This window comes from Punica granatum, chromosome 1 (genome assembly GCF_007655135.1).
Source record: "Punica granatum isolate Tunisia-2019 chromosome 1, ASM765513v2, whole genome shotgun sequence".
In the NCBI taxonomy this organism is placed as follows: Eukaryota; Viridiplantae; Streptophyta; class Magnoliopsida; order Myrtales; family Lythraceae; genus Punica; species Punica granatum.
Window position 1 is genome coordinate 43,900,623 of NC_045127.1, and position 16,883 is coordinate 43,917,505.

The window sequence follows — 16,883 nt, forward strand, 5'->3', positions numbered from 1 at the left end:
AAAACTTTATACGATTTGTAAGCTAGTCATTTAACTCCCGTGACACGTAAACTTTTTTGCGGATTTTATTTTACGTTGATATTATTATTTATATAAAATTCATAATAATAAAAAATTGAAATAAATAATCTTCTCGAAGATATCTAATATATAAATATATTTTGAAAATTCAAAAAATTTAATTAGAAAAATGTTAAAAAATCTCATATATATTAATATACAGGGGATGAGAAGGGTAGATCTTCCAGGAGCTGAGAGTTACGAAGAAAAGCCCCTCAAAATAGCTCTCATGGAAGGAGTCTAAATTACATGATATATAGATAATTATATAGACATAGATTTGGAAAATATTTTATTAAAGCTTCTCTTTGTCCTAAGAAGGCCTTGGAGTTTCATCTAGTGAAGCCCATTTCCGGCCCATCAGGTTGGCCTGGGGTCCAATCTGAGGCCCAAGATTCAGAGGTCCGTCCGGGAACGGACAAATTCTCTTCCCTGGACCGAAGAAAAATATCTGTCCTTCCCGCAAACTCCTCGTCTTCGTCTTCGTCTTCTTCTCCTGCTCGAACGATATTGGATTTGATGAATCGTACCCCCGTCGATGACTGAATCCTGATTCCGTGGCCGGTAGGTGATGATCCGACCATCCCGATAACAGCAACAGCTGCCATGGCGATCCCGAAGATCTCCAGTCTCCACCGCCCTTCGCTGAACAGCTCCGTCCACCTGGAGATCCGCCTCTTCTACGTCCGGCTCTCCCCCACCCGCGCTGATGCCGTCCCCGACCACCTCATTCTCCGCCACCTCCACCGCGACCTCGGCGTCTCCCTCGAGGTCAACGGCTCTCGCGTCCCCGAGCTCAGCCCCGCGACCCTGACCCTAAAGCGCGATCGCGTCGACAAGGAGACCCTGGAGGTCACCTACGTCAGCACCGATAGCGTTAGGATCACCGGCGGTGTCGAATTCGAGGTGTTAGAGGGCGAGGACGTGATTCTGTGCGGGTCGTTGGAGCGAGTGGACGACGATTGGACGAACGGGAGCTTGCGGCTGGAGGGCGACTCGCATACGGCTGGGTGGTCTATGGACTGTTACGTGGCGAATTTAGGGGTATCTTCAAGGTCCGTGGAGGTGTATATCGCTGGGTGTTGCTCGGGCGTGCCAGTGATATTGACGAAGACGATACAGAATAGTCCGAGAAGGAAAACCCCGAAGCACGGGGCTTTGGACGCCATACCCGAGGATGAGGAGATTGGGAAGGAGCTGAAGATTGGTAATGGATTTGTTAGGCGGCGAAGCCTGCAGGTAACAGAAGTTTTGTGCTGATCTTAGTTTCAGTATGTCTGAATTGCTGCTGATCAATTCATTAGATTGTGAGGAAGAATGAAGATCTTAGCCGAATATTGGTATCTGTTATCCGAACTTTTCCGTTTATTTTGTTTATCGCCAGTGATAGGACCATCATGAGAATAGTGAGGTGTGGTGAGCATTGTTTAATCTTATGTCGGGTGCCGATTCATACATCCTAGGATTACTATTGTGAAAGACTGATGTTTGTTTGGTGTTTAGGTTACTGAGTTCTTTTAGAAAATTCTGTACTATTGGTGATGCAATTATGTAAATGCTAATGTGCTAAAAGGTTGGTTAGATGTGTGCTATCTTTGTTATTTCAATGAATCTGAGGAGCCATGTCGGTGTACGGTTTAGGAAGACACTCGTATTAAGCCTCACACCATATATGGAACTTCTGGCCATCATTTTAAAATTAGGATAATATAGAGGCCATTTAAATAAAAAAAAATTCATTCTCGCCAGTTCGGATCACCTTGGGAGGACTTCAAGTTGGCTTAATATAGATTGATGCATCGCCTATTTTGGCAAAAAACTGAGAAACATAAACTTGTAATGCATCTCAGTTTTTGGGAGGAACTGAAAAAACTAAACTTGTATCAGTGGGGTTGATAGGATTATTCTGATGATCTTGTCTGATATAGTAGGGCTTTGTATGAAGCGAACAATTTATGGAGAAAGGTGCGGCTGCTTTCTTTCTTTGTTTGTATGGCACCATATTTCCTTGCCACATCAATTGAAGTCTCTTTATCATTGACCTGCTTTTCTAGTGATATTTACTGCATGATCCATGGTTCAAGTCTCAAGCTCTTCTTCCATGCTGCCTAATGATGGACTGCACCTTGAAATCCTTGTTCACATCTATTCTCTGGTACTTAAGATCATATTTTGGGTTTGTGCAGTTGACAGAAGCAGAGAGTGACGAGAATGACTCAGATGGAAAACTGGGTTATCGTTTCTACTCTTCAGACATGTACAGTGGCGAAGATGGTGAACTCTCATGGTTCAATGCTGGTGTAAGGGTTGGTGTTGGGATTGGCCTCGGAATGTGTCTTGGGATTGGTATTGGTGTTGGGCTGCTCATGCGCTCGTATCAAGCCACTACAAGGAACTTCAGGAGGAGGTTTTTCTGAACCTTAAATATCTTATTACTTGGAAACATCCGCTGGTTTGCTTCAGAATGTTCCTTGAAGTCTAGAGCCTACCATATTATGGATTCGTATAATGGGGCAGGAGTTAATGGTGAGATTGATGGGAAAGTAAACGTTGTATAGTGGTGACTTGTGAAGTGTAAGACTCTGAAAGATGTACGTTGTCTAATAGCTGATTCCTGACAGCGAGTCCTGAATGAAGTTTTGTAATATATGAAGTGACAGTCTGTTTTAAGTCTTGTGTTGGCGCCTTACCTTGATGGGTACGTTGAGTTTTTTGGTCCCAGAGAGTCGGATTTTGTCCATGGGCGTGGGATCGTGGTAATGTGTTTGTAAACAAACCTAAGGTCTGAGTGTGCTCCTTCCAAGATATGTGTATAACTAGGTGACGCAAATAGTTGCAACTTGTAGAAATCTTGTACTCTTTGGATATTGATTTTATATGTCGTCACGGTTTTTGGAGATGCTGGTTTCTTTCCGGTTCTGCTGTGATATTTTTCTTTCAAGTCGGCTTTTTTGTGGTTGACGTTTCAATGGCGTGATTAATATCCATCACCTTCAGTTAGTTTCTTACTCGTGAACATTGAAGTGCATCCATTGCAGTTGCGGGTAGCGTCATTTTTCCCTTTTGTAAGCAAGCGGTTGCATATGTTTCAAGAAAAAGCATATTATTATATTCAGGTGTACGGATACGTAGACGAAGAAAAAACATACAAATATAAAAGGAGGGGGGGGGGGGGAGAACCTAAAAAGATCACGAAACATGAATTAGTCTCGTCATAACATGGCAAGACAGGATTATAGTTGAAAAGACAAGATTATAATTATAAAAGAAAACTATCAAAATGGTCCCTGAAGTTTCAATTAGTTACCAGTTTGATTCTCAAAATATCTTTATCATCAAAATTGCTCGAAATTCCAGTTCTGTTAGTGAAAATAGTCCGACGTTGAGTAAGAGTAATGGAAATTTGATGTGGCTGTTCAGGTAGACTAACCGCGTCAGAAAAATTAATAAAAAATAAGCGCAATCAAAATGTCATTGTTTTGCCTCTTTTCGAAAATTTTAAAAACAAAAATTATAAAAAAGGAAGTAGAGTAGGAGCTCTGGTTCCCCGCTACTTTCTCTCACCTTCAAAGAGAGAGAGAGCAAAGGGGAAGCTTGGGTGTGAGACTTCTCGTCGGTGACCTCCTTCATTGACGAGGTAGATGGGGCTCCTGGCCGGTGAGGTCTCTGGTGACATTGTTGGTTGTTGAGTGATCGATGTGGAATTCCCACTCGAGCTCCCCGATGTGGCATTTATTTTTTAAATTTTTGTTTGAAAATTAACAAACAACGTGGTTTTGATATTGCTTATTTTTGTTAATTTTTCTGACGCCAGTGGCCGCCCACATTCCATTACTTCAGTTTAACGTCAAACTATTTTGATAGACAGAATTGTAATTTGAGGAGATTTGGATGGCAAATTTTTTTAAAAAATTTAAAGGACTATTTTGATAAGTCACAAGAGACGGCTGAATAGTGAATACTGAATAGTGGATGGGGAATCAACAAAAGTGTTGGTTGAGTAGTAAACAGTTCACCCTCATAAGGAGGAGAACACAAGTTCGAACCCCGGGAAGTGCACTTGTTGGGATGGAGAATAACCTTTAATACTCAATCTCCCGACTGGATTAGTTAGATTCCATTGGACTCTGAATATCAAGGTACACATTCGAAAAAAAAGAGTGGATGAGGACCTTTTAGAAAATACAGAAACCATAGGGACCGACAGGAGGAAAAGGGAAAAGAGTTGGGAGAGTGTAGACTGGGAGAGGACCAGGGTCGGATCTGAAGCGAAGCAGAAGGGACATTTCCGCTTCTCCCCCCCGTCGTCTTCCTCAACCTCCGGACCAACCACCGTCCATTTTCCCCCATCAATCATCGAAGCCAATGCCATGAAAATTTATCGGTAAAGCTTCACTAAACCCTAATCCCCGGCTACAACCGCCACCAGCCACCGGCAGCTCGGATTCTCTGCCATGGCTCGATCCTCCGCGGCAATGCCTCAGCGCAGCAACCCTGCTCCCCCCGTCCCCTTGGTCGTCACCCTCAACTGCATCGAGGACTGCTCCCTCGAGCAGGAGTCCCTCGCCGGTGTCGCCTCCGTCGAGCACGTCCCTCTCAGCCGCCTGGCATCCTCCGACAAGACGATCGAGTCCGCCTCCGCCGTGCTCCTCCACTCCCTCGCCTACCTCCCCCGCGCAGCCCAGCGCCGCCTCCGCCCCTTCCAGCTCGTCCTCTGCCTCGGCTCCTCCGACCGAGACGTCGACTCCGCCCTCGCGGCCGACCTCGGCCTCCGCCTCGTCCACGTGGACACCTCCCGAGCTGAGGAGATCGCTGATTCCGTAATGGCTCTCATCCTAGGGCTTCTTAGGCGCACTCATCTGCTCTCGCGGCAGACTCTCTCAGCTTCCGGCTGGCTTGGCTCTGTTCAGCCGCTGTGTCGGGGAATGCGGAGATGCCGGGGTCTGGTTCTAGGGATTATTGGTAGATCTGCTTCCGCGAGGTCACTAGCCACCCGGAGTTTGGCATTCAAGATGAGCGTGCTTTACTTCGATGTGCTTGATGTAAGAATTCAAATCTTTGATCGAATCCAACTTCTTCTTCTTCTTCTACTACTACTACTACTACTACTACTACTACTACTACTTCTTGTCTGAGCTGCATTATGGGCAGAATTCCGTTCTTTGCTTCTGATTGATGCTTTAGTCAAAAGCTATATAGTTCTACAGGAGATCCTAGTTGCATCTGGTTTGTAGTGGGCATGAGATACTATTTGTTGGTATTCTGCATCTGTTTTAGACAGGCTTCTGTAAACTAGATTTAGTAAGTAGTGCTGCTAATATAAAATATACTATTTCGACGATGAATTTGGTGTTCAATGGGATATTATTGTCTACAGTCTACATGGCTTGAGCTCAGATAAAGTTATTGAAGTGGACAGAAGTGTCGAGCTTTTTGATTTTGCAACTGAAGACAACCATGATCTAATGCTTCTGAACAATTTAATTTTAGTCGTAATATTATGTTCTGAGAAAGCTTGTCTTGATCAAGTTTGTTCCTTGAAATTTCATCTACTCAGGGAAATGGAAAAGTAACCAGGTCTTCTATATCTTTTCCTGCCACTGCCCGAAGAATGGAGACTCTCAATGATCTACTTGCTGCAAGTGACATCATTTCACTTCACTGTGCTCTAACAAATGAAACGGTTCAAATTCTTAATGCAGATTGTTTGCAGCATGTGAAGCCTGGTATGTTTTTCCATGACATGAGATTCTTTAGAAAATAAAGCTTTTGATTCCTCTTACTTCTTTTTTTTTTTTTTTTAAACTGGAAATATTTTGTTTTGATTCAGGGGCATTTCTTGTGAATACGGGAAGCAGTCAGTTGGTGGATGATTGTGCTGTGAAGCAGCTTCTCATTGATGGCACCTTAGCAGGATGTGCTTTGGATGGTGCTGAAGGGCCACAATGGATGGAAGCATGGGTACAAGAATTGTTATTAGAACATTAATTAATATGATGTTTTGAGTTATCTTTGGCATGCTTCTCTGTTATAATTCTTTTGGTTTTTCCTCTGCCAATCACTATATGCTCCATCTACCATCTTTCCTCATACTATGCTTATGATATTCAGAGCTTGAAATGCAGCATTAGTAAGCAGCAAATAACATTTTTTTTTTAGCAATTTCATAAGCCAGCCCCAGTTTCTTGCTATTTGAGGAGTATACTAAGTAGATGGGTGTAGAGGGAGGCCAGGAGGTGACAATTTGATTGCGCTATTAAGTTGAAATATATATGTATATATGTATATATATATATATATATTTGTAGCAATTGCGTGAGCCTGTCCTGGTATCTTGCTACTTGAGGAGTTCCTAATGTATTAAGTAGAGGATTACAGGGGAAGAGAAGGAGCACATACCTTGATTGTGCCATTTTTATGGGTCAACTTTGAGTGACTTATCTAGATATACAATGTATATGAGGATTCTGGGCTTATTTATATGATTAGGGCTTTTATTTATTTGGTTGTTCTTCACTGTAGGTAAGGGAGATGCCCAATGTGTTGATACTTCCACGCAGTGCAGATTACAGTGAAGAGGTATGGATGGAAATAAGGGAAAAGGCTATCTCAATTCTTCAGACATACTTCGTTGATGGTATAGTTCCGAAAGATGCTATCTCTGAGGAGGAAGCGGAGGAAAGTGAAATATTGCATGAAAATGCTCTGTTATATAAGCAAGAGAAGGATAGTGCTCCCCAGATGTCTGTGGAACGGCAGCTGGCTGATGATTTTCAGCTGACTCCTGAAAGCTCCCAAAAAGCTGGTGCTGGACTACCAAAAGAGTCTCCTGGTCAGGTGGAGAATTCAGGTTTGTCTCAGAATACTACTGGGCGATCTGAAGTAAGACGCAGCAGGTCAGGTAAGAAGGCAAAGAAGAGGCATGGTCACCAAAAGTCACGAGAAAAATCTGATGACCCTCGTGCGTTGGATAAGGAAAGTACGTCTAATCGGGAAGATGACACTGCTATGAGTGGGACAGAGCAAGTAAGTTCTAGTTCTCGTTTTGCTTCCCCTGAGGACTCGAGGAGTAGGAAGTTACCTGCTGATTCAATGCAAGATTTGGCTATCATTCAGCCTCAAAAGTCAAGCAAGAATCTAGTTGGAAGTCCTAGTGAACTGCTGAAAGATGGGCATGTCATTGCTCTTTATGCGAAAGATCGTCCTGCACTCCATGTTGCTAGACAAAGGGTTAAAGGAGGTGGCTGGTTCCTAGATACCGTTTCTAATGTAACAAAGAGGGATCCTGCAGCACAATTTCTTGTTGCCTCAAGGAGCAAGGTTTGTGTGTTAAGCCTTTTTATTTACCTCGTCCAGTTTCTAACTGATGTGCCCTATCAGTTTTTCTCAAGAAGAACTTATTATCTAACGGCGATGTTTTTCTATTTGCTGAATGACTACTGTTATATTTCTACAGGACACAATTGGTTTGCGATCTTTTGCTGCTGGTGGAAAGTTGTTACAGGTGCTGTAATTATTATAATATACTAAATCAGTTGATTGGTTATGAAGTAGTTGAGGAGTAAGCTTAACATGTAGGCTCCACTATGTTCTGTATTTATTACCTTCAGCTGAGAGAAAATATAATTTGACTCAAAATGTGCAGAAATGAGATAATCTAACCTAGGCTTCTTTTGTTATTAGGGTGGTACGAATTTTGGCTTTATTAATAGCGACTATCCTTTGTTTTTTCTCTTATTCGGGCTTTGAAGGAGATATTATTGATTTCTTTATTGGGCAGATAAATAGAAGAACGGAGTTTGTTTTTGCCAGTCATAGCTTTGATGTTTGGGAGAGTTGGATGCTGGAAGGTTCTTTTGAGGAATGTAGGCTTATCAACTGTCGAAATACCCTTGTAAGTTCGTCTGGACTTCCAGCATATTGCATCTTGTGAGACAATTGATTCCATTTTGCATAATTACCTGTTCATGACACCCAATGACATCATATGCATGCTATACAAATCTTCATGGATCTAATCATTATGGATGCGACTAGAAAAGAAAAATGCTTAGGGCAGATATTTTACAGTTTTAAGTTTTCTCGTCCAATACGACTGTTGAAAGATTTTGGTCTTTGTCCCCTTTATCTCAATTGAGAGCTGTTATTGATGTGAACCTGCAGGCCGTGCTGGAAGTGCGGATTGAAATTCTGGCAGCCGTTGGAGATGATGACGGGATCACTCGGTGGCTGGATTAGTTGGGGTTAACAAGAGGCCATTATTCCCAAAGAACCTTTATGTTTCCTTCCTCGTGGTCGCATAACTTCGAGATTGATTTGTAAAGCATTTTTCCTCTCTAATTTGCTCTCTTCTTCCCCCTGCTTTATAAGGTATGATACTGTAAGAACTTAAGTTGAGGGCTTTCAGTTTTATGGGATTTGTGTGCAAGGGAGGAGTTGCGGCTTCTCCCCTCCCCTTACCCCGGTTTTGTTTTGACCGAATTTTACTTTTTGTTGGTTCGAATACTTAAGATTCTTCTGCAATTCAGAAGACCGAAGATCACGTTCCTTGCTTCTCGAAATTGAACAGAAGTGAACTGTACATCGTCAGCTTCAGAACATCAGTATGTGCGACTCGGGGGGTTTGTACTTTTTTCGTTTAAGCGATTGCGGCACCTTAATCTTCTACCTTATCTGGGAGTACTCACTGATCTATAGGCCTTTGCAGCATTAGATTGTGATACAAATGTTGTTTTGGTAAAGATTTCAACTAATCCCGGCCCTTTTGTAATATGATAATTGTTAGAAACATACTTAGCAAGAACACCTGGAGATGACTGTCACCGATTTTCGGCTTTGAGTACCCCCGAATTCGAAATCTTTGTTACGTTAACTCATTTCACTCTTATTCTATCGTCATCATCAATCGTTGAACTCTATGCTTTATTTGGTTCGGTGACATGCAATAAGTCTGCGACACGTAGCTCATCAAATTAAAATTTACAAAGCAGGACGTAGTTGGCTTCCACGAAACCCAATCTTAGTGAAATTAGGACTAGGATTCGGAGACATTCTCACGCCCCGGCGAGTCTTCAACTTATTGACCGACGGCTCCAAGAGTTTAGTCAATAGAGGAGATATCTATTTGATTTCGAGTCTGAAATCCTCTGAAGTCATCGGAATGCTTTTGGCGTGGTTATCTGTTTCGTGTATTGCTGAAAATTCATGAACGTCGGGATTAATCGGACAAAGTTTGGACTTCTATTGTTAAAAAAAAAAAGAAGAAATTTATTGACGGCCCTTAAGTTAAAGTGGGTTGGTCCCACTAACTGTCTTTGTCGGGTTCCATCCCATCCTAACCTCGGAAGAAGGCAAGCCGCACTAGAAGTTTCGTCAGGCCGGCCACTGTTTTGATTCCATTCCCTCGGGCAAGGGTGAAATGGTAATTTTATCCATTTTTGGATCGTGTTTGTGTTGATTGCGGGCGGGCGGGCTCCCCGGCACATCCAATTCGAGCAGTTGAGTCGACGTGTCAATCAACTGCTCCCGCCTTTCCCTTGTTAGGCTGCAATCGAAAATCTACCCCCCCGAATCTGCTGCTCTCATAGTACTGTAGTCAGCCTCCAGAATCAGATGGACATTTCCTTAGATCCGCAACTGTTACGGCCAGCAAAAATGGGGAAACAACAGTATCACTTTCGATGTTATTGCATCGAAAGGACGGGCGGTTCCACGGTAGACATAGTTCGGCACAACGGGAGACCCCTCTAATAATACTGATAATACGGGGTAAAGTGCTAGTAATACTTGGAATTACTGTTTTGAGTCGTTCAGTCTATTGCGAGGTTATCTCATTATGTAGCCGGTGTGAGATATTTGTAATAGCATAGTCTTCGGATTCATGGAAACATATTCAAAGGTATGATTTTACTCGAATAATTGGACGAGCAAATATTCTAGGGAAAAAGATAAAATCTCGTTTGTGGTTTGGAGTCGAAATAAATTGCACTCTATTTTTTTGTTTGGGACAATTAGCTCCATTTGATTTGCTCCGTTAGACATAGGAGGTTACGGCGTTAATTTTTTTTTTCCATTTTCAATTCTGAATCTTTAGCCTTTTAATTATTTTGGTCATAAATTTTTTTCTTTTATCATTCATATCCTCAACTTTTTATTTTGTTTAATTCTAGTCCTATACAGAAAAATTGAAGGGGGAGGGGGTCAGGTCAGTCAATCGGCAATCCTGACCCCTCCACCGGGGTCCCTGATCTATTCGGGATAGGGGCCGCCAATCAGCCACTCCGACCCCTCCACCGAGATTGTCGGCGTCAGCGCCCTCGGTGGAGGGTTCGGGGACACCGATTGGCTGTCCCGATCCCTTTCCCCTTCGATTTTTCTTTATATGACTAAAATGAAATAAAATGAAAAGTTGAGGATATGAATGATAAAAGAAAAAGATTTAGAATCAAAATGATTAAAAAATTAAAGATTGATGAATGAAAATGAAAAAATTTATATCGTAACCTCTTATGTCTAACAGAGCAAATCACATGGGACTAATTATTCTAAATAAAAGAACATAATGCGATTTGCCTCGATCTCAAAGCACAAGGAGGATTTTTATCTTTTTCTCAATATTCTATTCCCCTTGACATCCACCACCCCCTTTCCTTATCCAAACATGCCAGCAGAGTACTATTTAGCCTAGGGTATGTGAGTACGGAATTGTCGAATAATATTTTATGTTCGATTTTCTCTAATGTAAATCTCATATATTTATGAGCCTCTATTGCAAACAAATAAATAAATAAATGGCTTCTCTTTGCTGAGCTTATTAATAAGCAATGATTAGTCAGTAAGGTATTTTCGGTGTTTTTATTTTAGTGGAATTCTATATGCATTCGGTGCGTCATATATAAATCCTTTACTTTTTGTTAATGAAATGGAATGAACTTTACGTCAGGAAAAAAAAAGGAAGTTAGATAAAATTTCAAATTGACAAGCAATTTTGAGATAGGTCCGATCACGGTTAGTCCGTTCGGAGAGAATGTATTAGGAGTGTATGATGTGAAATTATTATTAGGTACATAAAAATTCAATTCAAATAATTCTACAAAAATATTAGATATTGGTAATGCACTATCAACTCGCGACGTTGCTAGATAGTATGCGTGTTAACATTGTACCAGTCGACCATGTGCCAGTCGACCGGCTACACAATTACAATATTTTTTCTACCGAAAAAAATTACATTACAATGTTTTAAAGCGGGAAGGCCTACCACGTGGCAATAGCAGGAGCGAGGAGTCCAGATCGACCGCACAACTCGGCGCCACGTGTACGGCGGGCAGAGCAGGTCACGGTCACTTCCATTCCCTTCCCAAGTGGTTGACACCGAGCCTCCCCCACATATAAAAGTCGGCTGTCTTCTACACGGACCACATTTCCTCTCTCTCTCTCTCTCTCTCTCTCTCTCTATATCTTGTGCGTCAGAGGAACGACCGAAGCTTCGATTTCGCCCCTTTTGCCTGAGAATCAATCGGACTCGTCCGCCGGAATCGGGAAGCTGTAGATTCTCCGGTCAGCTTATGGTGTCCGTGAACCCGCACCCAGCGCAGGGTTTCTACTTCTTCGATCCCATGATGAACAGCATGGGGCTCTCCGGCATCAATTCCGCACCTCCGCCTTCGTCTGCCAACCCCGCCTCCGCCGCTCCGGCGCCCACCCCCAGCTCGGCCCCCTTCTCGGAGGACCCCAGCAAGAAGGTCCGGAAGCCCTACACCATCACCAAGTCCCGAGAGAGCTGGACTGAGCAGGAGCACGACAAGTTCCTCGAAGCCCTCCAGCTGTATGTTCTCGTATTTACCTTTCTTCCTTTCCTTTTTACCAGCGGTGCGTGCATCCATAGAAAATTTCGGAAATTACAAAGGTGGTCTGAAAAAAGAATTTAGTTATTGTCCTGATTCTACGTTAATTGCGGAATTTGTGCCAAATGTTTCGGTTTTTCGCGCGTAATTTAGGTTTCGAGTTTAGCTTGTGTTTCGTTTCTACGGCATCGGTAGAGAGTTTTTGTGGGGAAGGTGAAGTGACTTCTAGTTGATTTTGCTTTGATCCGTGGCTGCTGATGAATAATGTTGGTTGTTGGTTACTCACTGCATCAATGATACCGGCTCCAGCTTGAACTGATGAAGAAGTTAAATCCAAAATACTAGCTTTTGCTTGAATTTGTAAGGACTGATCTCAGCCGAGGCAAGCTGTGTTACAGTTTATTAGAGCGAAAGAAGAGAGTTCACCCTAGTTTCAATTTCTCGAGGAAGTTATGCTGGAAACCACTTCGTCATTGTGACTAAAGTCACACACTGGTTTTCTTCACTGCTGGTGGATGACTTAATAGGGGAAGAAGCTTGGATATGGATTGATGATATCATTTTGTTTAGCAGCATGAATAGGTGGACAAACCAAGGTTCGATGTCCTTGATTTGATCATGGGTGGTCATGAGCTTATTATTGCCCTGGCCAGTATTACTTTTTTGTAGTCTTGGGGCCATTTCTGTGCACCAACATACTAGTTCGAGTCTACACAGTCAACTAGATAGACAGACAAGACCTTTAAGTTTGACTGTATTCATCCGGTCCATCTTACTTTGCTTCACTTGCTTACCTGCCTATCTGCGAATTTTGTAGGTTTGATCGTGATTGGAAGAAGATTGAGGCTTTTGTCGGATCAAAAACGGTTATTCAGGTAATGGTCAAACAATTCTTTTCCCTTTTTAGATAGAGTAATGATCATACTTGTTTACAATTGAAATGAGCGCATGGGCAGCTTAGCAATGGCTTGTGTGGGATTGGTTCCCCTATTAGTAAATATCATACTGATTCTATATACTTTGTGTCTGACATAGCTCTGCTTGCTGTACTTTGTTCGCATAGCCTTTGTTTTGTTCATCTTCCAAGATGGTGGAGCATCCTCAGCTCGCATTTTACTGCTTGGCCTAAAATATTCCCTTTTACAGATTCGCAGCCATGCTCAGAAGTATTTCCTAAAAGTTCAAAAGAGTGGGACAAGTGAACATGTACCACCCCCCAGGCCAAAGAGGAAAGCAGCTCATCCATACCCGCAAAAAGCCCCTAGAAATGGTAGGATATGATTGAAAATGCATTTCTTAATTGCTTACTGCCAGTTTTTAAAAAAAAAAAAATGTTGTCTAATAGGCATATTCTTGCAGCTCCAGCAATATCATCCCAAGTTAACGGCCCATTTCAATCTTCATCTACTTTATTTGAACCTGGTTATGCTGTGAGGCCCGAAGGAGCATCCGTGCTAGGGAATCCAGCGAGTAATGTGTCTCTATCTTCCTGGAGTTATAATTCAAGCCCAGCAGTGAATTTGTCTCAAGCAACTAAAGGTTTCACATATTCCTTCTTTGTGGTATCATCTGTGATTTGATCTTGTGACACCGGTTTTAGTGGATTGCAACATTTACTTTTCTATTTAACATATCGTTTGTTTGTTTTACTAGATGATGCACGCATTGGCGGTTCCGTTGTTCCAGGTTGCTACAGCAGTAGTAATGAGAACATGCCGAAATCCTCATCAAATGCTCAAATAATTAATCGCGACAATGAGCCAAATGCAAGAGGTTAGTTCGGTATGCTTGGTTAGTTGCTGTTAGTCAGCTGTTTCTGCAGATATAGATTATAGTGGCATGAGATGTATGGGATCATTTACGAATTACTGGACATCTAACTGACATATGGGAGATACATCCTTGAGAAAAGATGAAATTTAGCTTTTCTTGGTTGGTGACCGTGCAGATGACTTTTGGTTGTTTTTTGCATCATGAGGTCATAGACTTACAAGTTGATGGTGTGAAACTACTATTGCTGTTGAAGATATGGTCTTACATTTGGTTGGAATGATGGCCCTTTATGGCTAGCCACCCTTTATCTTGGAAATATGTTAGTGTCTTATTGCTTTCTTGGAAGTTGCCTGTCTAAAACTTATGTTTGTGGAGAAAAGCTCAGTTTAGTAACGGACAGATTATTTAGGTCTTCGAGCATTCTTAGCATAATTTGGCCATCTAATTTAGCAAGACTACGCTTGGTACATCATATTCTGATGTTCATTGCCACTAATCAAGCTTCAGATTTACCTTCATTCTCTCTTGTGGTCTGAAGATATTAATTTGTGGTTTGTTTCAGTAATGCCAGATTTCGCGCAAGTGTACAGATTTATTGGGAGCGTTTTCGACCCCAATGCAAGTGGTCAGTTGCAGAGGTTGAAGCAGATGGACCCAATAAATTTGGAAACGGTATGTCCATACTTTGTGTTTTCTCTCCCTTTGTTCGTATGAGTATGAATGGATTGAAAATTTCTCTTCTGCTGTACATACTTTCTGTCAATTGGAATTTTCTTATCTTCTCATTCACTTTCATCCCACTTACCCTCTTCTAACGTATACGGTGTTTGGATGACGTTGTTCATATGAAATTAGCTCAATCTGATATCTTATGTCGAAAGCTCTTTGATGTGCAAGTCTTAACTAATGAGTTGCAGGAAATTTGGTAGAATTTGCTGACTGTTGGTTGTTTTATTTACTAAGAGGTACTTTTAATCTTGTATCAATTTGTCTGTGCGTCAACAAAGATCTCATCCTGTCTGGCCTCAAAATTCTCAATGTACTAAGCATTGCTCCAAATAATTCGACCAAAAAAAGAAGAATTTCAATGTTTTATTGATTACTCTCGAGTGTTGACAAAGATCTCATCTTGTCCCGGCCAAAAGTCTGAAGGATACTTGAGGCACTGTTTGAAATACTTCAACGTAAAAAAAGAATAACTTCAATTTTGTATTAATTCATTTGCTTGTCAAGTTAACAAAGATGTCGTCCTGTGTTGCCCCAAAATTTTGAATAAGCTTATTCATTGTGGAATCCGTGCTGCTAATCGAGCATTTTTCCTTCTCTTACAGGCATTGTTGCTGATGAGGAACCTCTGTGCCAATCTAAAGAGCCCAGAGTTCGAGGAGCAAGTAAGCATTTCATCCTGCTTGGAATATCTTATTGTTTTTATATTTCACTATTCATATTGCCTCTGTGCCAGCAGTCGTATAATTCGTCATCTTATATTTATGCAGAGAAAACTGCTTGCATCCTATAACGAGGATCCTGATAGGGCAAGGGCAAGTGATCCGTTCAGCTTACGGGCCGGGAAGTCGGAAAGCGCAATTTTATCTGCATGAATTTATTAAGTGCAAGGTGGCCCGAGTCTTGATTGCACTTTCAACTTGGAAGAAGGGGGGTGGTTGGTAAGGGATGTCTGTTGCCAGTGAAGGGATTGTCTGTTGATACAATGTTGGCTCTTCTTTTTCCCCATTTTAGGGGGTTTTGGCTCTGGGGAAGGTCGGTGATCCAGTCCGATTTTTGGTTTCAGGCTCTAGTTTGTGAATATCGTAACTGTAGTCCTGATGTGGCTTAGGTCCTGGAGGCTGTCTTGTATAAAGCTTTTGAGTGCTAAAAGTGGTATGGGGTTTTTGACTGTATATGATTTGGGTGTCTTTTGGATACTGAATGCTTTTTGCTTGTATCGAGCGTAGTTGTCGTCCTTATAAAAGTATGTATATATGTGAAACACATATAAGTACACTGAATGAGTGCAGATAAATATAGATTTTCGGTAGCATTGCTTCGTGTTCAAATGGTAATCTCTGCATCTGCTAGCAGGGTAGAAGGAAAGAAGAAAGATTGGAAATAGCAGTCACTTCATATACTAAATAAGCTTACAGCAAATTCGTTGCAACTGAAGGTAGCACAGATGTGTTGTGCCCCTTGATTGTTGGTTCCATTTGCGATCGAAATTTGTTGTGCCACTCGAGCGGCTAAGAAAGCGGTGCTACTTTTGCGCTACTGGCGATGTCTTGTTATATCAGCTCGCGCAGCTTCATTATATCTGGTTTCTTTATGAATGTAGGTCGGCATTAGCAGTAAAGATACCGGTAGGCATTAGCAGTAAAGATATCGTTCGGCACGCTTGTTTGCTGTTTGTGGGAAGTGATCCGACGTTGTTTATAACACTGGCTAGTGGTCTGTGGCTTATTTCTTTTATCATAAATTGCCGGCCACGTTACATTTTATCATGTAAGGACGTTTTACTGGGATCATTTCTAAATAAACATCATTCTATGATAATATCCGGACAGAACAGGTTACTTCTTAATTCTCTTGACGTGCTTTTTAGTTATGAAAATATTTGATAAAATAAGATTTTTTTTTAATTTCTAAATTAAATAAATACAAGTCGTGGAGCAGTGCGTTGTTGGGATAAAATATGATTTATTTTATATGCTAATATTATTGTATAAAATGTGTTATAAAACAGATAAAAAATAAAAAAATCAATAAATATTCTAGTATATATTTAATAATTCTTAAACAAACATCGACAACAAATAACAACAATAATTATTATTGAGTAAATTATCTCCTTATATTTAAAATTAAAAAAACATGAGATATATTAATCACCTAATAAAAATACAATTAACAAAAGAGACGATGAAAATAATAATTTATACAATCATATAGCTTATTTTCGTTATTGACTCTTTGAACATTGAATTGTTTCTCAAATAATATAAACCTCACTCCATGAATTTAGAAAAAGAATTAAACTATTGAACTACTTTTTTTATGTAAACATGAGATTACTTATTAAAATAAAATGACAAATTGCGTGAAAATGTAAGCTTGACAATAATAGAGTATGAAGGGAGATAAGAACCTAAGGAGAGAGCTGGGAGATAGAGGAAATAGAACACGGAATTTGTAATTATATATCACTTTTAA

The 16,883-nt window shown here is 41.1% G+C and overlaps 2 protein-coding genes across 2 annotated transcripts; both read left to right on the forward strand.

Annotated features, from left to right (window-relative positions):
• Positions 1-489: 489 nt before the first annotated feature.
• LOC116199283 (C-terminal binding protein AN) lies at positions 490-8,621 on the forward strand. The gene is made up of 9 exons (XM_031529586.1): positions 490-1,299; positions 2,247-2,467; positions 4,490-5,102; positions 5,618-5,786; positions 5,891-6,021; positions 6,583-7,380; positions 7,517-7,564; positions 7,841-7,954; positions 8,224-8,621. Exons 1-9 carry the CDS (start codon positions 667-669, stop codon positions 8,296-8,298), a joined length of 2,802 nt encoding a protein of 933 aa, XP_031385446.1. The 5' UTR covers positions 490-666; the 3' UTR covers positions 8,299-8,621.
• A 2,860-nt stretch (positions 8,622-11,481) lies between these two features.
• On the forward strand, positions 11,482-15,720 carry LOC116192215 (protein REVEILLE 5-like). The gene is made up of 8 exons (XM_031520693.1): positions 11,482-11,887; positions 12,724-12,781; positions 13,053-13,176; positions 13,266-13,445; positions 13,560-13,679; positions 14,242-14,351; positions 15,011-15,070; positions 15,176-15,720. Exons 1-8 carry the CDS (start codon positions 11,628-11,630, stop codon positions 15,278-15,280), a joined length of 1,017 nt encoding a protein of 338 aa, XP_031376553.1. The 5' UTR covers positions 11,482-11,627; the 3' UTR covers positions 15,281-15,720.
• Positions 15,721-16,883: the final 1,163 nt, after the last annotated feature.

Bases quoted from the DNA above. Each gene is read 5' to 3' on its own strand.
- LOC116192215 (XM_031520693.1), top strand. From the start codon at position 11,628: ATGGTGTCCGTGAACCCGCACCCAGCGCAGGGTTTCTACTTCTTCGAT. The intron at 13,680-14,241 runs GTTAGTTCGGTA...GGTTTGTTTCAG, and splicing joins CAATGAGCCAAATGCAAGAG to TAATGCCAGATTTCGCGCAA. The intron at 15,071-15,175 runs GTAAGCATTTCA...ATATTTATGCAG, and splicing joins GCCCAGAGTTCGAGGAGCAA to AGAAAACTGCTTGCATCCTA.
- LOC116199283 (XM_031529586.1), top strand. From the start codon at position 667: ATGGCGATCCCGAAGATCTCCAGTCTCCACCGCCCTTCGCTGAACAGC. The intron at 2,468-4,489 runs GTTTTTCTGAAC...AACCGCCACCAG, and splicing joins ACAAGGAACTTCAGGAGGAG to CCACCGGCAGCTCGGATTCT. The intron at 6,022-6,582 runs GTACAAGAATTG...TCTTCACTGTAG, and splicing joins CACAATGGATGGAAGCATGG to GTAAGGGAGATGCCCAATGT.